General features: G+C 37.0%; 1 protein-coding gene across 9 annotated transcripts in view; it reads left to right on the forward strand.

The window, feature by feature from the left end:
* INPP4B (inositol polyphosphate-4-phosphatase type II B) overlaps positions 1-24,046 on the forward strand; it is a 753,420-nt gene that overhangs the window by 629,262 nt on the left and 100,112 nt on the right. For all 9 annotated transcript variants that reach the window (XM_034661577.1, XM_034661575.1, XM_034661579.1 and 6 more), the window contains 2 exons: positions 5,341-5,544; positions 22,102-22,261. In XM_034661577.1, coding sequence (XP_034517468.1) covers positions 5,341-5,544; positions 22,102-22,261 — 364 coding nt within the window. The remainder of the gene's footprint in view (positions 1-5,340; positions 5,545-22,101; positions 22,262-24,046) is intronic.

A 24,046-nucleotide genomic window follows, 5' to 3' on the forward strand; every position in this document is an offset into this window, starting at 1 on the left:
CAAGAGTAATAAAATAAAAGTAATACCCAGGGGATACCTGGGTGGCTCAGCCAGTTATGTGTCTAACTCTTGATTTCCATTCAGGTCATGATCTCAGGGTCCTGAGATTGAGCCCCATGAGGGCTCCAAGCTCAGCAGGGAGTCTGCTTAAGATTCTCTCTCTCCTTCTCCCTCTGCCCCTCCCCCCACGTTCTCTCTCTCTCTCAAAAAAAAAATCTTAGAAAAAATAAAATAAAAGTAGTACCCAATGTATTATGTGGCTTATAACTTATTAGTGTAAGTATAGACAAGTAAATATAGAATAGAGAATCTAGAAATACATCCACACATATATGTTCAAATAAATTTAGACAGAAGTGCAAAGAAAATTCACTGGGAAAATGACATATTTTTAGCATAAAACTCAGGAACAATTGTATATCCATATCCATATGCAAAGAAAAAAATTAACCTTTCCTTATTTTTACCTCACACATGTATAAAAATTAATTCAAAATGGATCATAGATCTTAATATACAAGCTAAAAGAAAGAAGCAAACAAACGTCTAGAAGAAAACATAGGAGAAAATATTTGTCATGATGAGTTAGGCAGATATTTCTTAGAACACACAAAGTAGGAACCAAAAGAAGAAAACAAATGATAAATAAGACATCATGAAAGTCAAAAACTTTCAATGAAGGTTTCAGGAGACACTATTAAAAAATGAAAAGGCAAGTCATTCAAAGGCAGTTTGAAAAGCTGGAGAGAACACATCTATTAAAAACACTTGAGGGGCGCCTGGGTGGCTCAGTCATTAAGCATCTGCCTTTGGCTCAGGGCATGATCCTGGAGTTCTGGGATCGAGCCCCACATCAGGCTCCTCGGCTGGGAGCCTGCTTCTTCCTCTCCCACTCCCCCTTCTTGTGTTCCCTCTCTCACTGGCTGTCTTCCTCTCTGTCAAATAAATAAATAAATAAAATCTTTAAAAAAAACAAAAACAACAACAACAACAAAAAACACTTGAGATCAGGCTGTGACTTTTAACCTTGAGAGAATTTCAGATGGAAATAGGTGACAGTGCTGGTTCAGTAGGTGGGTAGAGATGGGTTTTAGAGACCGGGGCATAAAGATGACAGTTGAAGCTATGGAGAAATGCGTTATATCACCAATATGGGAAAAATGCTTTCAAGAAAGTGGTTTAAAGTCCCTTAGGATCCACTTACCATATTTTAAATGAGCCTGGAATGATGAGTCAACAAAGGAAACTGAACAGATCATTCAAGAAAGAAGAGCATTGAGCATAAATAGAAGAGCGCACTTCACAGTTTACAATGGACTACCATAAGAGTTTCACAGATAGGCATTGTAATTTTGTGCCAGCTAGGGAAAAGTGATTATGTGATTTAGCCAAGGTCAAGTGGATAGTTTGTATGATCTGCCCAGATGTCAAGTAACTCTCCTGAAGGTTCAATGTTCTTTTCTTTGGGGGAATGTTGAACACATACTAATGTACTAATTCCAGAGTAAGCACTACTGCCCTATGAAATAATTAAAGCTTATCAAAATTTTTAAAATAACCAGGAGTGCCTGGGTGGCTCAGTTGGTTGAGCAACTGATTCTTGGTTTCAGCTCAGGTGTGGACCTCATGGGTCATGGGATCAAGCTACATAGGGCTCCCCACACACTGGGGCGTCTTCTTGAAAGGTTCTCTCCTTCTGCCCCTCCCCCCTCAAATAAATAAATAAACCTCTAAAAAGTAAAAATAACCAGACTTACTGTGGTGATAATTTTGCAATATATATAAATGTTGAATCCTTATACTGTACCCATAAAACTGATAATATTGTATGTCAATTATACCTCAATAATAAAAAAGAAATCAAATGGTATCAGATAGGGACCGATGCAGCTGATAAAAATAAATGAAGCTAGTTAGGTGCAAACAATAGGAAGTGGTAGGATCCGGAAAAAGAAATAGGATTCTTTTTTGCCATATACATGACTACTATAATAATAATAACTTGTTTATGTCATTGGCTACTTCTGTATTGCAGGTGTGATTAGGCATTGCTTTGAATTTTTTCAGTGAAAAAAGGAGATTCTAAATAGGATACTTTGCTTAATTTCTTGAGATCTCTAGTTAAAAAGGGTGGTTTTAAATAAACATATTCCTAACTATTCCTCTGCCATTAATATTTAGGAACCTGGGAAATTCATCCCCAGGAGAAGTAATTTTACTGGTTTTATACTTGCAAATAATTCTGTGTGTTACTTTGAAGAATACTTGTATGAGAATATGAATTGGAAAAATGTCAGTAAGACATGAAAACATTTCATTTTAAGATAATATTTCTCTCTCTTTTTTAATGTCAAACAAATGAAATGATCTACCGTAGGTTCAGAGTTTATGCTTTTGTTATTTTACATATTTTTTTTTAAAGATTTTATTTATTTATTTGACAGAGATAGAGACAGCCAGCGAGAGAGGGAACACAAGCAGGGGGAGTGGGAGAGGAAGAAGCAGGCTCATAGCAGGGGAGCCTGATGTGGGGCTCGATCCCTTAACGCTGGGATCACGCCCTGAGCCGAAGGCAGAAGCTCAACCGCTGTGCCACCCAGGCGCCCCTGTTATTTTACATATTATTAAACTATTTTAAATAAATTGTTTTGCCTACCCTTAGGATAACATTTAGACAGCCTTTTTTCTTTCCTTTAATGTAATGTGAGCTGAGTCAGAAAAGGAAAAAGGTTTATAATACTTTGAGTCAATGGGCAACTCAGACATGGTTACATCCTTCTCATGACTTTAACTTCCCTAATATCTCAGTTGCAAGAACAGCAGCATGCAGATGTATTGGAATTGAGTGATTACATTAATCTCTTCAAGCTAATTTATTTTGACTGTAAAACATCAGGGTCTACATTTATCTACATTTACTAAGTAGTGCTGGTCAAGAAAATTTGCAGGTCATATGGTTATAGCAATGGAATATTTAGCTATTTTCTAACAAATTGCAGTTCTATGCAAAGGATCTTCATGATTCAGAGAGTTTCCAAAGAGTCAAATCGATTTTTCAATATAGACACAAAGTGTTTCTATAAGATTTTGTGTGTTGATTCAGCTACCCCCCAGAAAATTCTGGGTTGTGAAACTGCAAGAATATAGTGTATTATCTTCGATGTCTTTGGTGATAAATCAACCCAAATGAGATTTGAATAAATGAAGTGGAATCTCTGTACATGCATGCAATGGGAAGAAAATGATGGCAATTATAAGAACCGTAGATTTCATTGGGTGTGAATAGATATTCAGCTACATAGTAATTAGGTGACTGTTATGGAGACTGGAACTGTAGTAGCAGGAATTCAAAGAAGGCAAGCTGTTTTGCTCTAAAAATAAGTCAAAAGAATTTATTGAAACTATCAATAAAGAAATAGTTTAGTTAAGCTGAATGGAAGTAAATTTGCATCTTTAAATATTTAAATTCACATTGATGGATCTATCCATGCTGTATGAAAATTATGTAAATAACATGTTTCCCCATTTTGCTTTAACTATACTGCCTCGTCTGAGTACTGTCTAGCTAAATTTTTCATCAGTATTTTTTTTGGTAACTTTCATTCTCATTTTAACACTTCATTGTGAATATCAATTAACACTACTCTTTGTGCCTTTTCAGTATAAGCTGCCTTTTTCTTTTGTTTTCCTAATTTATTACCAAAATATTTTTCAACCTTTTATTCTTGTATTCTTTTTTTAATATTTCTTGTCTACTTACCTTCAGAGTGCTTTCAATATGACCAATAAGATTAAAAGAATATTTAAAAACATCCAGTAAAGTTTAACAGTGAAGATAGTTACATTGGCAACTGTAGACATGATTAATTATAAGAGTGGATAGATATCTAAAGCACTCGGAGAGCTTGGGATTAAGGAAGAAGAGAAGAAGGACAGAAGCATGCAGGTGATCGTAGGTTAGTAGGTGGTGTGGAGTAAGGGGAAAAGCTACTGAATTTGTTAGAAAACTCAGGCTCTGTTCCATTGTGTTACGAGTAAGCACTCTGTTCTAGGACAGGGCACCATTCTTGTTTCTTAGTTTCCTTATCTGGTTAATGAAGAGGTCTGACTTCGAGGTCTCTTCCAGCTCTAGAACTTCATGACCAATTGCAAAGACTTAACAATGTAGATATAACACAGTCTTATTCAGGAGTTGTTTTGCATGGGGTTTAGCTGGTTTTCTTTAATTGCTGACACTCACAACAGGGGTTTTTTAGGGATAATTTAGTAACCATTAGTTAGACATGGCACTGTTGACTGCACATCAAGAATGTGCCAATCAAGGATTACCTTGACTTACAGCAATGGTGAAGTCAGCATTACATCCAGGTGTCTCGTTAAATGGCGATGGCGTCAACTATTATTCAAAATAATGCTTTGAGTTAAAGGGCTCCTTCCTAACAGATTGCAAAGTGTGAATGTGTTAACAATATGAGTCAATGCTTGAGTTACTTCTCTACTCTTTGAGTAGATTGTTGGACCATGTTCATGTTAAGCGTAGTATAATACAGAAAATCAATCACTGCATCCTCCAGTCGAGTACAGGGTGAAGCTATTAAACATTTCATTAGGAAATTGCAAAGTACTGCTGTAAAGTTTTTTTTATTGTTGGGAAGCATCATTTCTATAGTATTTGCTAAGTATTTACCACCAGCTTGTAAACATCTACCCATGGCAAGTTCCAAAGCAGCCTCATTAACACTGAGCATCACTGAAACCACTTGGTGGAGGAGACAGTTTAGGGGGTGATAATGAATAAAAACCAAATATTTTCATGGGCAGACTGCCTGTGCCATCTCTACTGTTAAAGTCTACTCACGATGCTAAGAAGAAAAAAAGTTTTCTGCCTCTACTTTTAAGATATATCTTCCTTTCTTTAGCCTTTCATTCTGTTTAAAATATATAATATACATAGTCTCATCACATTTTCTTTTAAGGTGCATTTGGAATTAACTTGAAAAGCGCAGCAGGTAAATGGTGTTCAAATGATTACCTCTAGTGAAATTCATCTTCAAAGACAGAATTTGGAACTAAAAGAGGGGGCTGAGGAGACAGCTGGTGTTTATAGTGCCCACAGAACCTCAGCAGTAACTTTTAGAACAGGAGGACTCGAGGCCTTGGCAGTGTCCCAGAACTCAACTATTTTCATTGATTGGTATGAATCATTTTCTCTCTCTGTTGCCTGTACTTTTTCCACCAGGCACACCACTTATGTGCCAACAAATCTGCTGTTGACCTTTTCCTAGCTCTATGCTGGGATGCCTACCACGGTGTTTCTAATCCTTGTCAATTTCTTTCCAGACAGAGCTTTTTGTACATGCCTTCAAGGATCAGCTGGTCAGAAGTGCTCTTTTAGCCCTCTACACTGCCAGACCAGGAGGTGTCCTTAAGAAACCGCCGTCTCCTAAGAACAGCACAGAGGACAGCTGTCCCCAGGACCCACCCCCGCCGGTGAGAAGGCAGGACTCCATACCACATCATTCAGACTATGATGAGGAAGAGTGGGTAAGTCTCATGCACATTGCTTGCCTCTTAATGTTTAGTCCTGAAGAGTAAAGCAAGAAAGATGAGAAATCGCTGCTTTTCGTCAAAACAAGTTGGAAAGTAGTCATAATACAGATTGTGGATAAATAGGTCACTTTTTTCCTTGGGGGCAAATTATAAATGTTAGTTTTATTCCTGATCACATTCATTTAGCATTATATATATATATTTTATATATTATATATATAATATATGTGTGTATATATATATAATGTATATATAAAATGTCATAAAAGCAAAGATGCCACAATTACAGGATTCTATAATACTTTTCTGTATTTATTGCCAAGGTAATATAAACCATTAAAATTGTGGTTTTCAGAAAAAGAGTAAAAAATCACTCATAATCCACTACTTGTTGCAAATACTTTCTTGTTGCAATCCAGCGTTTCAGTTCCAGACGTACTTCAAGAAGTATTAGCATTTAAATGGCAGTGGACAGAGAGACCTCTTAAATCCTTCTTGTTCATGATTCTGTTATTTAAAAGAAGACGTCGCTCCAGGTGCTCTAAAATTGGCAGAACGATGGCCACATAAAAGCATCTGAAAAAATAGCTGGTAAAGCAAAAAACAAAACAAAACAAAAAAAACCCCCAAACCAAAAACCACAAACAAAACAAAAAGAAGCCAGCATGGTAATAAGAGCTCTAGTTGGACAGAATAAGATAAGAGACACGGGAAGGTTCTGGGGAAAGGGTAACAGTGTTACTCCTGAATAAACACGTATTGATCATCCAGGAACCACCACAGTATGTGCACATCACTGGCAGAGAAGGAAGCTCTTTACTGTATCACGAGTTTAACCAAGAAATAGCATTCTAGCCACGTCGATGGTAAATACTTAATGATCACTTCTCCTGCCACCCTGGAATTTAAGAGCATTTGGGGAGTAAATTATTTGGAAGGCCCGGCTCTCTCACAAAAATTGCTGTCTGAAGGGCTGTGAGGTGATGCCTGCTCTCTCTTTTGATAAAATTTCTATCCCAGGAAAGACAGAGCTGGGTTCCAAGAGGTAAATGCTGAATAAGTATTTGTTGCTGCTGATTAAGATTGCGTTTCTCCCACTAAAGCGTTTTCAAAAAGAGCAAATCTAATATTTCTCCTTTTTACCTTCGCCGCCTTCTTCAATTTATTCACAGCTCCAAGGCGTATGTACCTCTTAACCTCTCTGGAGTTCAATTTTCTCAGCCGTGAAATGAGAATAACAGCCTCTGTTCTGTTTAGCTCTTCGGGTGGTCATGAGATAAATGACTTACCTGTGCAATAATGCCCCATTACCTGGAGAGGCGTAAGCAAATGCATTGTACTTATTATTATATATAGTAGCACATATGTATTATACATATAATATATATAGTAATATATTATTATTAAAATAATACTTCAGTATTATTGCTATACGTTGTCTTTTTAAAGATGCATACATTAAATAGTCTTTTTATGGGGGTTAATAGTATCCCTTGAGGTAAATGGGGAGACTGGATCTAGCATAAAATGTTTATTGGGAATTTTAAAGAGTTTGAGTAGATATGGAAAATAACTTGTATTTCATTTAATTAAACATAAATGTTGACCTTTTGACACATTATTTCCTTTTTTATGTTAAATGCAGTGAAAATTTTGAAATTGGATATCTTTCGTTTTGATCATTTTCACCTCATTGTGTCATTTAAATCCTCCCCCACACCTCGCTGTTTTTCTGCTGTTCGAAAGTGTCCCTCTCCTGCCCTCCCTCCTTATTTCCTTTCCTTTCGATAATCTTTGAGACCTTCTATATTGCAGGTGCTCCAAATGGGAAGGTAAGTGATACTAAATCCTTGGGTTCTAGAATTCAACAGTCTCGTGGTAGATAAGACATGTTAGCATATAGTTACAGTATGCTGTGACCAAGGTTGGAGAGAGCCCGGTGGTCAAAAATAGGCTCTGCCAATATGACTTCCGCTCGAGATCGTATGTACAGACCCTCACATGAGGGGAAGGGAAGGAAGAGTGTGAGAAATGCGCGGTGAGCTGACGGGGTTTGTGGTGAGCCGTCCTGTGTCCCGTCACACCTGTTCTGCTGGGTTCACTGTGTGGCTGGCTGGAGGCAGAATGAACCACCGGGGGATGCAAGGACCCCGTGGCCTATTCAGGATCTAGAAAGAGAGATGACGACTGCGGAGCAGCTCCCGGTTGTATGTGGGATAAGGCTGGGAGGAGTCGGTGGTCATGTGGATTCCCAGAAGTAAAATTCTTAAGATTTAAAAGTGAATATTACTCAGCTATCAGAAAGAACGAATTCTCAGCATTTGCTGCAACATGGACGGCACTGGAGGAGATAATGCTAAGTGAAATAAGTCAAGCAGAGAAAGACAATTATCATATGATTTCTGTCATCTATGGAACATAAGAGCTAGAATGATCGGTAGGGGAAGAAAGGGATAAAGAAAGGGGGGTGGTAATCAGAAGGGGGAATGAAACATGAGAGACTATGGACTCTGAGGAACAAACTGAGGGCTTCAGAGGGGAGGGGGGTGGGGGAATGGGATAGACCGGTGACGGGTAGTAAGGAGGGCACGTATTGCATGGTGCACGGGGTGTTATATGCAACTAATGAATCATCGAACTTTACATCGGAAACCGGGGATGTACTGTATGGTGACTAACATAATATAATAAAAAATCATTATAAAAAAAAGCTAAAGGTTAAAGGACTATATACTTCACTATATATTTTCATGCCTGTAATTATTTTAATATACCCTGAAAAATGCTAGAAATCATTAGCTTACTTTCCATAGAATACAAAAAAGTATTATATTCAATTGTACCAAAATCAGAATAATAATATGGAAATTACTTAAGCCATTCTTTCTGTAGAAATATGGTACTCCAAGTTATAATCAACTAAATATGCTAAATATGTTTGGAATAATCTTTATCAAGATGTGGTCTTAAATATGCTACTGACAATTGCCTTTTAGAACCTGACCCTATTTGGGGCACCTGGGTGGCTTAGTCTGTTAAGCGTCTGCCTTCGGCTCAGGTGATGATCCCAGGGTCCTGGAATCGAGTCCCGTATCAGGCTCCCTGCTCAGTGGGAAGCCTGCTTCTCTCTCTCCCACTCCCCCTGCTGGTGTTCCCTTGTGTCTCTCTCTGTCCAATAAATAAATAAAATCTTTAAAAAAAAAAAAAGGAAAAAAAAAAGTGAATGGAAAGTTAACCCTTCAGGGGCGCCTGGGTAGCGCAGTCGTTAAGCGTCTGCCTTTGGCTCAGGGCGTGATCCTGGCGTTATGGGATCGAGCCCCACATCAGCCTCCTCCGCTGGAAGCCTGGTTCTTCCTCTCCCACTCCCCCTGCTTGTGTTCCCTCTCTCGCTGGCTGTCTCTGTCAAATAAATAAATAAAATCTTAAAAAAAAAAAAAAAGAAAGTTAACCCTTCAAGAAAGAGAATGACTTTCAGACAAGCACACAGCAGCTGACATATAAGGAGAGAGAGAGAGAGAGAGTGTGTGTGTGTGTGTGTGTGTGTGCGTGATTATTATTAGTTGTTTATTTGTTTTGCTTTAAAGATGGTGAAAATTGAGCATGTTTATACTGCAGAAACCTTTTTGAGAAACAGATAGGTGATGACTGGTAGAGCGAGGTCCTTTCTTGGGAGAGAGGACCCTCAATTCTAGCACACTGGTGGAAAGTGGGCTTTCCTGCTGAGACCGCAGGGGAAGTGTAAAGATCAGCTTCACTTTGAGGAGGCTGGGTGAAGCTGGATGGCTTCTTTTTTATTTATTTGAAATATTTGACCAACTGTATTGAGATACACCTGGTATCTAACACTGTAATAGTTTAAGGTATACATGATAATGATTTACGAAATCATTACACAATAAATTTAATTAACATACATCACCTCACATAGTTGAATTATTTTTCTTGGAGGACCTTTATCACAACTTTAAATAGACAATACAGTATTGCTAACTATAGTCACCACACTGTACATTACGTCCCCATGACTTATTGTCTTATAATTGCAAGTTCGTACCTTTTGACCCTCTTCACCTATTTATCCCACCCCCTTGAGGGGTGAGGACCTTGGGGCAACCATCAGTGTGTTCTCTGTTTCTATGAGTTTGGTTTTTGTTTGTTTGTTTTTAGATTCCATATATAAATAAGGTCATACAATATTTGTCTTTCCCCATCTGATTTATGTTCACTGAGCTTAATGCCCTCAGGGTCCATCCATGTGGTTGCAAATGGCAGGATTTCTTTCATGGCTGAATGATATTCCACATATATACGACATTTTCTTTGCCCATTCTTCTGTCAGTAGGTACTCAGGCTGCTTCCATATCTTGGTTATTGTAAATAATGCTGCAGTGAACGTGGGGGTGCCAATCCCTCTTTGAGATCGTGATTTCATCTCCTTCAAGCATATATGTACTTAGAAGTGGAATTGCTTGATCATATGGCTGTTCTATTTTTAGTTTTTTGAGGAACCTCTGCATTGTTTTTGTGTCTGTACCAATTTGCATTCCCACAATATACAGGGTTCTCTTTTTTTGCACATTCACGCCAGCATTTGTTATCTCTTGTCTTTTTGATAACCATTCTAACAGGTATGAGGTGCTATCTCATAGTACTTTGGATTTGTATTTCCTTGATGATGACTGATGTCAAGCCCTTTGCCATGTACCTGTTGGTTATTTGTATGTCTTCTTTGGAAAGATGTTTGTTCAGTTCCTCTGGCCACTTTTAAATTTTTTTTTCCATTGAGTTGTATGAATTGTTTATGTAGTTGGATATTAACGTGAGTACTTTATTTTATCCTTAAAGTAAAATCGTGTGCAAAGAGAAGGGGAAGAGGAGGATAGGATGAGGAGAGGGGTAAAAGTTTCAAATAGGCACCGAAGAAAATGGGTAGAGATGCTTACTAGCAACATTTGGAAAAATTAAGAGTAATTCTGGTCCTCGTGAAGGACCAGTCAAGGTTGCAGTAGGAGTCTGTGTGGTTGTTGGTTTACCCTTTATTATTTTTTGGGAATATTTTCCTAGTCTTGGCGGAAGGGTCCTCTCAGTTTCTCAGCTGTTTTGGTTTCTTTCACAGGCAGAAGGGTAGGATAATAATACAGATCTGCCTCTCCCTCTTTATCTTCTTTCATATAATTTCTGAGTTTCCTCCAGAACCCACTGTTGCTAGAAAGTATATGAATACTTTGTCTAAATTTGCCACAATTACAAGGAAAATCCTTCCCACTCAGAAAAGTTGCTTCTTTCTCTTTCTAATATAATTTGACTCTATGTACAAATGTAACTAACTTTGATTGTTACATAACATCCAATTGATTTTCCAAAGCAACCACTTTCTATTAAAAAGATACTTTGGTTAAAAGATAGAAATACCTTACTTTAAAAAAATCTACCAAAGTCATAACTATTTAACATTATTTTCAAAGCTTTATCTAACTTTGAAAAGTTGAGTAAATCCAAAGAAAATGTAGCTAATTGAAAATGCCTTCAGAGACAGTGCTATTAAGTGAATTGGAAACATAACTTTGTGTACCACTTTTCTAGTTAATTAGGTGTTAGAAAAGTTTCAGCACTGATTACATGTTTAATCAACTTCCTGAAATAATTCAGTGTTTTAAGTTAACTTAGTTAGGTTTCTGTGATATATGAAAGCATTCTCTGATCATTGAAGTTGGTTTAGATTTAGATAGGATTATGGTAGCTCCATTTTTTTTAAAAAAATTGTTTTATTTAATGTCTTATAATGACTGTAGTTTTAACAATCACTTAACTTGAACAACTGTCTGTAGCTTCTTACAATAAATATTGGAAAGTAAATATATACTTGTAAATTACTCTTGAATTCTACTCTGTTCGTATAAAAACCTTTCTTTTTGAGGTTAGGAGAAAGAATCTCTATTAATTCTAAATCAGTGTGAGGCTGCTCTTTTTTCAACCTGTTTTGTTGGCAAAATTGATGACATATAATCTGGGTAATAATTATCTAGTCAATATGGAAGAGATTGAAACTAAAATGATCATCGACAAAAAAAAGTGTTATTTGCTGAATTTTACTTATTAAATGATTGAATGCTTTAAAGATTTATTTTCCTGAAAAGTTAGTAAACAATTAAACCCAAAGGAATGTTGGGATTTTATGACAATCTGTGCAAAGAAATAAACTAATATAACATTCTTCATCTTTTAGCTGGTAAAAATGACATATTGCTTTTCTTCCTTTTATCTCTACAACAGATGCTTCTAGCAGCTGGGATTCCAAGATTAGTTTGTCCAAAATATGAAAGCATGTCATCCAACTAAAGTATTAAGTTGACCCAGTTTTTGTGGCTTCCAGTAATTATACTATTCTCTAGAACACTGTGATTTAACTTCAACATTACTACACTGATGGGTTCGGGGCTAAATCTGTCTACCCTCATTCAAAAATTGTTCAAAAAAAAAAAAAAGATAAACTTCTGATCCATACTAGCAAAGAACAGAAGTAGGAAAACTATTCTTTTTACTTAGCTATATCCCAAACCCAGTTTTTTAGTTGAACTAAATTTCTGTAGCAGGCAACATTTCACCACCCAAATTACCCAATTCATTCCCTTTTTTGTGTTGTAAATTTAAATCAAATTTTATTTCCATGCTTAAGCTCGGGGAACATTTGCTATGACTTCTTATGGTAAAATGTGTTCATGACACATAAGCACAATAGATGATCCACATTAATCCATAATAAGTTTTCAATAGTTTTATATGTTATAGAAACAAAAGCATAAATTTATAGTAATATTTATGTCAGACATATGTTAATAAAGTCACCTATAACCTGAAAAAAATTGTGGTTTCTCTGTAACTCAGTATTCCCAAAGATTGCATTTTGCAATGAGATTTACATAAACCACTTTCTGGCATGTTCTTTACCAACATCTCACATTCCATTTTGTACTACAACTTTCTCTAATGCTGTCTAGAACAAATATGAATGGTTAAGCTTCACAAGAGTATCGATAGAACTATTTATATTGCTATAATTAGTAACCGTAAGCATGCATAGTTGCAAAATATTACTAACTATTGAAGGCAAAACATATTTAGCCGGGCAGATACCTCCATGGGCAATCCGAAGTGATCTGTATTCTCAACTTCACTTGCCATCTTCTATCTCCATCTTAGACCTTAGCTCTAGGGAAAATAGTTCCGGCTGTGGATAATGCAGAGGTACCTATGCAAATTAGTAATTCAAACAGATCTTGTTTAGTTCTCTGAATGGCTAGAATTATTTTATGTGAAACCGTTGACCTGATCTTAATAGGAAGGGAATAAATCTCATTCTTCAGAGGTAATTAATGCTTATAGACAACTAGATACTAACTTAAGATTTCACTTTTCTAAAGTGACACCTTATAGCTTAGTTACCTGAAGGAATAAAATTTCCACTAAATTATGGCCATTTATTTCCAAATTTTATGTTATAGATAGAGATGTATGTTTTATACACACACACGTGTATGTATTTATATATTTATATATATATGCGTTCAACTCTAAAACATTTTGTGTAATAAAGCGTTATTCTTGCATCTTGTGATCATACAACCTCATGAACACTGAATTATAATCATTTGCTTATATACCTGTTTCTTCCATGTGTTCATGATCTTTATAAGCTCCTGAAGGGCAAAGTCCGTATCATGATCACTGCTGTAGCCACACGGTTAGGAGGCCATCTGCACAGAAAAGGTACTCATTATTTATTATAGAATAAATTAATGACTTTGAAATTTGCCTTCAAATTATTCTTGTTTACCTTCTTATTTTGAAACATGGAATATTTAACCTTAACATGACTCTGCACTATGTCAGGCACCTTGTCCCTTACTAGAATTCATGAATTCTGGGGATTTTATATTTTCTCTTCTACTCAAAAGTACCCAGCTATATCCCTCTCTCCTTAGTGCATATTTCCCAGTGTCATAATCAACTTGAGAGGTGACTATTCCAGTCCTCTTCCAATATCTATCAAACATCTTCCAATATCTATCAAAACATAGAAAGCAGTAAAATTCAAGGTGGATATAGAACATCAGAGATGACCAAAGAACATGATGAAGAACATACAATATGATGAGTTAAGGCCTTCAGAAGCTTCCAGAAACCCAGTGGTGGCAATTTTAATTTTATTTGGTTATTCATGTGTTGATTACAAAGGTCCTAGTTACACAGAAATAATTTTAGATGTTACCCAGCAAATATGATTGGAAATGACTATTTTCCCCTTTCCCAGCTTTTTCTTTTTCATCCCTAATCACACATAATAGGGTTGTCTGTTTTGTTAATCTTATAATGAGGAGGGAATACTGGAAGCATCCACTCACTCCATCAGAAAGGGCAGGTAAAGACAGGGAGTATTAGGCTAGTTTTCCCTATGTGGCAACTGAAATGTGTTCTATCATCTGTTTTCTTGATGGATGGGAAACATTCCTGAACTTCTCCAGTCCATTTCACTCAAGAGAAATGTGCTTTGAATACTTATCCAATATTAAAGTCCACGAAAGGTGATTAAGCAAAGTTCATGACTGTCCATTAAAATGCACAAATGTTCTATTAAAGAAAAGAAACCCCAAATGAGATCTTTATGTGCATGCATATTCATGAAATCCTGACAATTTCTAGATTTTCCCACATGAAGTTAATACATTCACCTTCAGTTCCCTGTTTTATAGCACCTAATAGAGTGTTTTATACACACTAGCTCAATGTATTTTTCAGAGTTAATGTAGGAATAAATGAATAAATGGATTTGCTGAATCAGCAGTTCATCCTCCTCAAACTAGTGTTTTTAACAGAGATACTTTATTTTTATTAATGTAATGGTGACTTTCCTGTGGTTTTATATTGAATGCCATCATCTCCCTTGGATACTTTATTGACTCTTACAATGCCTGATTCAACATCAGATATTTTCATTTGCCCATGTATAATGAATATGCAAACTTGAATGAATACACACACATACTTTGGAAATTTATGATTTCATTCAAATCGAGTGCTCTAAAACTTTAGTACATTCTAATGTGAATAGTGAGACATTATTTTCTGTGTAGAAATTTTTGAATATCCATAATTTAATGAATAGTTAAAAGAAATGCTGAGGTGGGGCACTTGGGTGGCTCAGTCGGTTAAGCATTCGAGTCTTGATTTGGGCTCAGGTCATGATCTCAGGGTCGTGAGATTGAGCCCCACATCGGGCTCCCCACTGGGCATGGAGTCTCCTAAGATTCTCTTTCTCCCTCTAACCCTCCCCACCCCAGTCATGCTCTCTCTCTCTCAAACATAAATAATTAAAGAGAAATGCTGACATATATATAGGCAAGCTATTGACTTGATATATCAGGGTACATGCGTTAAGAAAAAATCAATCCTGGAAATTGGTTGTATGCAACACACCAACTGACAATGTCATATAATTCAGCCAGTTGCACCAACTATCTAATGGTGTGCAGATAACATCCAATTACCAATTTAAAATTAAAAGCTTTAGTTAATCAGTGGATTTTTTTCTTAATAAACAAATGTTTTATGTGATGTTTTCACCAAATTGAAACCATTAGTATGATGTGCATTTATTAGGTGAACGCCGTCATTCAGAGTATGAGCTTGGTTCTAACTTTAGTTTGAAGATGCATGTTGATAATACTTACTACAGTTGTATCTTTTTATTTGTAAGTCACAGGTTGTTATGTCAATCAACGGATGTTAATTAAGCATCAGTAGTGTGCAATGATGCTATAGGTACTTGGGGGAAAGCAAATTTAGTGTAAAATATAGATCCTTAAAGTCGTATCATCTAATTCAAGTGAATGGCCAGAACTCATAAAATAAGCAGAGATATTGAAAGATATGGAATCTTTCCCAGAATGGAGGTGGTTGTGTGATACACATTAAACATGTCAGAAATATTCAGAGAGAATTAAACATGCTGAAAATATTCAGAGAGTAGTTATATGATGGTTGGAGAGGATGAAAAAAATCATCCCTTCCTTCATTCATTTGTTTGCTCATTTATTCATTCTTTTATTTATCTATTACCTGATGAGTACTAGGACCTGAGAATAAGAGGATTAATAAATAATAGTCATTGCCCTCATAGAGCCCACTGTTAAGCAGAGAGAATAGGATGAACCATTCTTGGAGATGATGAGACTTGATAGGTTGAGCATTTGGATTGATGGAAGATGAGAGAAGACATTCTAAGCATAAAAAGCAGTATGTGTCAAGACAGAAATATTAGTGCCTCCAAGGTTTCCTTCATATCTTTGATGTTCAGCACTGAGCAAGCTTGTAGCAGATGCCCAGAAAGTATATGTTGAGCTAATTAATAGCATGTTTCTAGGACAGCAAGGAGACTGACTTGGGGAAGTTTTCATTTTGAAGATTAACGAGAAATAAGGAGAATTATGTAGGTCGACACAACTGCTGAGTTGCCTCCAGGCTGAGAGAAGAATGGATACTTGCTGCAGTGCAAAGCCTGCTTTTGATCAGAAGAGTGAGGATATGAGCATGGTGGTGGATAAGGTGAACGTGCACTCGTGTGTAGACCTGATCGTGTGATAGCTGGTTTTATGGGTCTGGCCAACAGCCAAACCACGAGAATATGGAGAAGTCTACTAGAGAAACAGTAGCTGACTAGCTGAATTCACTTGTATGACTAGGGACTGAATTTCAGGGTGAGGCCAGCAGTGTGGTTATCAGGAAACAAAGGTCAGGGAATTTTTACATGAGTAATTATGTGTAGTTAAGCAGGAGGATCAATAGGAAGCAAAGGTTGGGGACTCTCCCTTAATGCTGATGGATATCACATGGGTAGCTATTTTTAATGCACACGATGTGTATGTCTGTATGCGTGTGTGCAGGTGTGTGTGTGTGTGAGTGTGTACTACCTACGGTGGGCCATACATGTGCCAGTTTGTGCCACAGAGTATTTTAAGTGCAGCTCCTTTCACCCCACAGTCTGGTAAAAGCAAGGATTTAGCGAGAAGAGCCAGCAAGCTATTGAAAGAACGAAGGTTTGCAGTGTTGAGGAATACCGCCTGCTCTCAATCAACTCAAGGATAAACTGAAGCTTCTCTTTGGAGATGTGATTGGCTGTATTAATTCACTGGCCCATTCTAATCAAACTTGGCCCCAGAAAAATTGATCAGTTAAACATTGCTGAACTTTTTTTAATTTTTTTTTTAAGTTAACTGCTGATCCAGAGGAGTCAGGATTTTTTTTTTTTTTTTTTTTTGATGGCACCAGTCTCATGCATGCATGGCAAGCAGAATAAGCACCATGTCCCCTGCGCTCGTGGCTCACTTTGCCATGGTGCAAAGTCCCCCTGACTATTCCCTGGTAGGTCCATTAAATTTGTGCATCTGTTGCCACAGGCTTGACCTGTACGTTAACTTAGTTCCTAACCCAGAAATAAATAAGGACCCAAATCAGCACCTGACTCAGAATGGAATAAATATTGCTGCTAGTTCTCCCTTGACCTTGTGCCCTCATTGCCAAGAAATAGTTTATAGCCTGTCACTTCCAAGAAGATGGAGTGTCTAAAGGCTTCATTAAGGTCAAGGACACCAGTTAGGCTCCATTTAATAAAGGTCAGACTGTAACCCACCAATTTTCCATTACTTACTTCATCAGGAGACATAGCAGGATAATGGCTGCCATTTCTGGGGGGGGAGGGGGAAACCCAGCAATCTGTTTTTCTGATAGGTTGTTGTTTTGGTTTTGGTTTATTTTATTTTGTTTTGCTTTGAAAATTCACAAGTAGCTGAGGAGCTAAAGCAGGATCTAGAGTAGTATCCCTGACCTGAGAGGGGAAGGACAGAAACACCAGCCCCATTCTTAGGCTTCGTTTTCTTCGCCGCCCTGACCAGCATTTTCTCTTCCTGGGAGCAGTCTGAAACATGTTGTGTAGTCTTAGTAGGGAAGAAAATGAAGTCGGCCCCAGCCATACTAGCAATCTAAGCAAAAAGAAACTCCTACATGGACTGTCCTCATGAGTGAAAATTATCAGAATTAGAATGCATTTTTGCTGATTATTTTCCTTTGTGTGAATGCTTTCACAGCGGTGTTATGGAAAGTGGTTTATTTAGGAGAGAAATCAGATATTTGAGGTTTCCCTTCAAGAATATTTCCTATCCATTTTTAACATCCTAATTTCAAACTAATGATTTTGCTAAGAATAATTAATAATCACTGGGTGTTATACGCAACTAATGAAGCATCAAACTTTACATCGGAATCTGGGGATGTACTGTATGGTGATTAACACAATATAATAAAATAAAATTTAAAAAAAAAAAGAATAATTAATAATTATCTCCTAGAAATTGAACTATTTTCCCTCCCTATAACCCAATTCTTGTTTTACATCCTAATCACATGAATAGATTTTGGGTTTTGATGCTGACACTGTCCTCTATTTATGTTAGTCACTTATGTCCTTTGACCCAAGCTCATTGACCTTTTAGCTAAGTGGTTGTTCCATCCTTGAGTGTATGATCCTCTTGATTAATCTTAAGGGTACCCTGTGACCAGACTGTCCTTTTCGGAGTCATCTCTTAGTGAATTGCCGTTGGACTCATTTTCACGTCTCAGGTAACTGATACGTACTCTTGCTCATGGGAGGTGACACATGCCTCTGCCTGATCCTTCCTGTGGCTCCTTCTCCTGACCTTCCACTGTCTAGCTTGTCCTCAGAGTTCTAGTAATCTCACAAAGAAGAATTCCTACTGTGCGCCACAATTCTGTGGGAGATCATGGAGGAAGAAGCAAGTGTTTGAAACCAAGTAGGATTTCTAATTTAGTTATACGTATTTTAATGTGGAATATTATTCAACATCTCTTACCTGAAGTCTCCTCACCTCTGAAGACTGAGTCCATAATGTTGATCTTATGTGGTGGTTTTGAAGGTAGATTAGCTAATTTCATATACCAGGTGAATATAAATAGCAGCTCTCAATCTGCCTCTGCATTGGAGTCATCTCTCTTCTCCTCTCTCCTTTGCTCCATTTACCTCTCTGTTTGCCTTTCCTCCAGGCCCTCTGCAAGGCAGTGAAGACACAGCCTTCAAACAACTCATAGACTAGTATTAGAGACAGCAATGCAAATCGCTAACTTTAATTTACTTTGTAGATGCCATAAAGGAAAAAGAAGCAGTGACTAGCAAAACTCAGCATTCTCTCCCCACCAGCTAGGCAAGATCTCCTCTCCAAAAGATAAAGACCACCTTGAGTCCACTTGGGGTCTTCTGCTGAGTGTATCTTTAATAAAAAAACTGATTATGTATGAATCATGTATTAGTCTTGCTCAAGAAACTGTCCAATTTCTCACCCCCAACAAACATTCTCCCAGCTTGTGTATCCTCTAAGCATTCAATGACTTAAATGTTTTTCTGCTGTTTGCCACCTAACCTCTTACCATATGGTTGTTGGTCTCATCCAGTGAACATACTTCACTCTGCATCTCATGCCAATAAAGGTCTCTCTACTGGCAGCAAAGATTTTTTTTTTTGTGAGTATAATCCTATAGCCCAAAGTATCTATAAAGGAAGAACAATATATAGGGTTAGAATATAAAATTATCCTTTTATATATTCTTATATTCTGGCCCTTGGAGATATAATTAAGAGAAGTTGGTTAACCCCTTGTATTACTTTATATAAGAAAGGCAACATGCAATACTACTTAATTTTTGATCAAAATATAATGTTCCTCTCAACATGGGCAACAAGAAGAGAGTTGAAAATTTATCTCATGTACAAAGCTAATCTGAAAAATTAAGAGTAATCCTCTCCCCCTTTTTTTCCTCAATAACAGAGTTTATTCCCAGTGTTAGTTAGAGTTATTTCATTTTTCCATTCAGCAGCTTTAAAGATGCAGTTGTCGGCAGAGATTAAGCCATATTCAGAATAAGGGCCATTAAGTTTGTTATTGTGGTCTGAAATGTAAGCTCCTCACCAAATCCCAATATGAGTGATGTCAGGACCTCAGTTTTCTTACCTTTCCTCATGTTTCATCCCAGAAGAAGTGAGCTTCCTTCGGTCTCCTGGGTCATAGCTCAGAGGTGCCCCCATTTTATTTTCTCAGACAACAGGCAGGGCATAAAGCAATTTATGGATGTGATTGGTGTCTTAGTTTCCCTTAGAGGGGAAGTGCTTTTAATTTTTGGGTGGAAGAACTCTGCCTTTAGGGGAAAAATTTTTATGATTATTTATGATTGATAGCGTATTTCACACCCAGGATTATAAGGTGATGAAAAGCAAGTTTGATTCATTTAGGAAAGCCAGCAAGAAGAGGACGTGATTTTGGTGAATCGTAATAATTCTCCAAGCACTTTCACAGAAACTATGTTGCTTGGCTCCCACTGCAGCATGGTGACGTAGGCAGGGCGTTCTAAGCTGTGGATGAACCTACCGTGTCTCCCCAGAAATAGGGAGGTTTTCCCAAGGTAGCATGTCATGTCGGTGGACCTCGAACTTAAATTTTTAGACTTCGAATGTTCTACTTTCCCCCCTCAACTGTAGTATGCGTATCTATACACTCTCATATCTGTTTGTTACATTATTCAACTAATTTAGTCTGTATAAGACAAACATCAGATAATCTAAACTAACTTTAGTTCTTTCTTCCTAGATTTATCTTACCCAAAATTAGTTTCTATGTTTATAAACTAGCAAAATTAACCTGGATAAAAATATGCATTTGGGTAAAAATGTATAAACTACTAAGGAAGTACTATAATTGAGTATGATCTTTGCATTAGGTGTTACTCTAAATAGCTCTGAAATAACTCTATTACAGAGAGTAATGCAAGAAAAGCACCATAAATCCATTTGGTTCTTATGTGATACGTAAGATACACCTAATATGTATATTAGGGTCATTCAGAGAAACAGAACCAATAAGATATATATTATTTATTATAAGGAATTGTCTCAGACAATTTTGGAGGCCAAGGAGTCCCATGATCTGCCATCTGTAAGATCTGCCATCTGCAGGCTGAAGACCCAGGAAAGCTGGTGGTATCATTCAGTCTGAGTCTAAGGGCCTTAGAACCAGAGGAGCCAGTGATGTATATTCCAGTCCAGGTCTGAAAGCCTAAGAACCAGAAGTGCTGAGGGCAGATCATCAATGTCCCGATTCAGTCAATCAGGCAAGAAGGATCACATGTTGACTTCCTCCACATTTTTGTTCTATCAGACCTCCAGTGGATTGAATGATGCTCACCCACATTGAGGAGGACAGACTGCTTTATGCGTCCACTAATTCAGATGTTAGTTTCATCCAGAAACACTCTTACAGACACACCCATAAATAATGTTTAGCCAAATATCTGGACATCTTGTGATCTAATCAAGTTGACATATAAAATTAACCATTATAGTTGGGGAGTCAGTGACTCCATCTATCTGATGTTGGGAAAGGAGCAAAAAGGGAAGCTAGGGATGAGAGGCTACCATAATGATAACTATATTTAAATATAGTTATTAAGAAATAACAACTTTTATGAATCAAAGAATTCAGTGTCATGAATTGCCCTAAACAAAAATGGATGCTAATCAGAATTGGTTAAGTTGGGTGACAGAGGTCCCCTAGTGGTAGGGGCTTCTTCAGAAGAAATAAATGAGCCACAGTGACATCAATGGCTATAGCATATAATATTGAGTAGAAGTTCTTCAGATGTGAGTGGTCAGAAGCTCCTGAAGAGCTTGTCAGAATTTCAGTTTAGAGTGCCTTCTTCAGGGTTCTGATTGACTTAGTAGGAGCCAACGATTTGTATTTTAATTCTCTGGGTCATTCTGTTTGAGGTGATGTGAAGACCACACTCTAAGAACTTCTGTTACCTATAGCAGTCAAATCCATAGAGACAGAAAGCGGAATGATGGTTGCCAGCAGCAGAGGAGAAAAGAGTGGGGATGCGGTTTCATTTTGGGAAGATGAAAAATTCTAGAGATGGATGTGGTGATGGTTGTATAATAATGTGAATGTACTTAATGCCCCTGAACTGTACACTTAAAAACAGTTAAATAGTAAACAATGTTATGTATGTTATCACAATAAAAAGGAAAAAAAGGAGTTTGAATGCAAATTATAGCTATCCTTGAAAAATATTGGTGTGTCTTTGCTTTCTTACTAAGTGTTGATAAGGAAAACAGATATGTCCAGTTTAAAATATCATAGGTTCTGTTCAATTCTGGATTAATATTGTACAGTAGTTTTTCATTGCTTTATGATTTAGAAAAAATAATGAAATAAATAAAAAATTTATAGCACTTAAATTTTGCTTTATTAAGAGGAAGCGGATTTCTTCTTGTATATTTATAGTCTGGCCAAATTAATGGGTGTATTACAATTAATCATTGAGTGTGCATTCTTATGATTGTTCCTCTACCTGCTTCTCCAAATGGATTTATCCGATTTTGCCTTATCTTGTGTTTGCAGTAAAAATGTGTAGTGATACTCATGCTCTTTTCAGGATAGGGTGTGGGCCAATGTGGGGAAGAGCCTGAACTGCATTATCGCCATGGTGGATAAACTGATTGAAAGAGATGGTGGCAGTGAAGGTGCTGGTGGTGGCAGCAAAGATGGAGAAAAGGACCCTTCTCTAGTGGACGCCATCATAACTCATCCAAGGGGTAAGGAGTCATTTTTTCCCAATCACTGACTGAGTAAACAAAATGAGAAAGTCATGATAAAATGAGATAGAAAAAGAGGAGTCAATAGTGCCTTTGATGAAAGTGCTGATAGCGTGCTTTTCCACTGCTCTGGCTTAGATGATAGAAGGCTGTTTATCAAATTGCATCTCTGTTGTGTTTTCAGAATTGCTTGCAGCGCTCATTTTTTTTCTTTTGCTACATAAAAACCTTCTTGAAAGAAGAAGAGTGTTTTCTTTTAAAGACTCTGATATAGTTTAATCTACTTTGACACATTCCTCCAAATTTTTATTATGAAGCAAAACAAGCATCCGCTCTTAAAACTCTTAGAAACTTCTAGGGATATTAGGGCACAGTATCTCATAATGGTTCCTGAAAAGAATGCCGTATGATAAAATGCTTTTAGCCGTATTCTGGGGAATAATTTTGTGAATTATCTCAAAAACATTTAAGAAGGTTTGGTTCCATATAAGAAGAATACGTTTGTGTGTTATTCCCAAGACAATTAGTAAGTCTCGGTTTTCATGGATACGTGTATACACACACATGCTTACATATGCATGTAGGTGTCTATGTGTGTGTATAGGCAGACACATAGATACATAGATACTTTCAAAAGTATGGCTTATTACAAGCTTGACTAGAAAATATGATAATCAAAATTTACTATAGTTGTGTCCCTATAAATGGCTTTTTTGGTCAATTTTTTTGTTGTTGTTAATTTGATTAATTTTGATGACAAAAACCCAGACAAATATCTGCATTTCCTTATAGTCGGAAAAACTACAGTTAAAGTTGTCCCAGCCCTTTTGGTATCTTAAATGTTTGGAGAGAATAGACAGTGTTGCCCTACTCTCTTCTGAAATCTGCATTTCCTTTTACTTTAAGAAAATGAGTCAGGGGGCGCCTGGGTGGCATAGCGGTTAAGCGTCTGCCTCCAGCTCAGGGCGTGATCCCGGCGTTAGGGGATCGAGCCCCACATCAGGCTTCTCCGTTATGAGCCTGCTTCTTCCTCTCCCACTCCCCCTGCTTGTGTTCCGTCTCTTGCTGGCTGTCTCTATCTCTGTCAAATAAATAAATAAAAATCTTAAAAAAAAAAAAAGAGAGAAAATGAGTCAGAAGAAAATATGGACACTTATAAAATTAAATTTATGTTTTCCCAATTTGTTTTCCTGATTTTTCATTACTCACATTTTCATCAGGAGTTTAATTATGTGAAACATCAGTCTTTCATCACTTGATTAACAGTAGAACTATTTCTAAATCATGTGTGTAAACTATGGCTTTCTGAAGTTTTCTTCCTGTAGATGGTTCTCATCGTCTATAGTACATTCACCTGGGAAAGTGTTTACTAATATTCATTATGTTTATACCTACTTGGTTTAACTGTATATGGGGGTCTTCTTTTTTTTTTAATAATTTCAGTTTTATTAGTTAATGGATCTAATGTCACTTAGATTCTGTGTCAGCCCCATAACGTTTCCATGAATCAAAATGAAAGCTTGTCCTAACTTACGTCATAAAGAAGTAGTATTCTCCAATTTTCTGTAATTGAACATTTATTGACTCTCACCTGTAAGCCAGACACTGTGCTGAGCTCTGGAAAATGAGGTAAGGAAGCACAATTCATTTTAGTGGCTTGTTCTGTCCATTGATGGGTTTTCAAGGCATAATATTTTTTTTATGAGAAATAAGATGAGGGGTACTCAGTTTTGCCACATTTGTTTTGATGTTCTCTAAAACTTCTCATTGACAAGAGTTCCAGAA

The sequence above is a fragment of the Ailuropoda melanoleuca genome, chromosome 5 (assembly GCF_002007445.2).
Source record: "Ailuropoda melanoleuca isolate Jingjing chromosome 5, ASM200744v2, whole genome shotgun sequence".
Classification (NCBI taxonomy): Eukaryota; Metazoa; Chordata; class Mammalia; order Carnivora; family Ursidae; genus Ailuropoda; species Ailuropoda melanoleuca.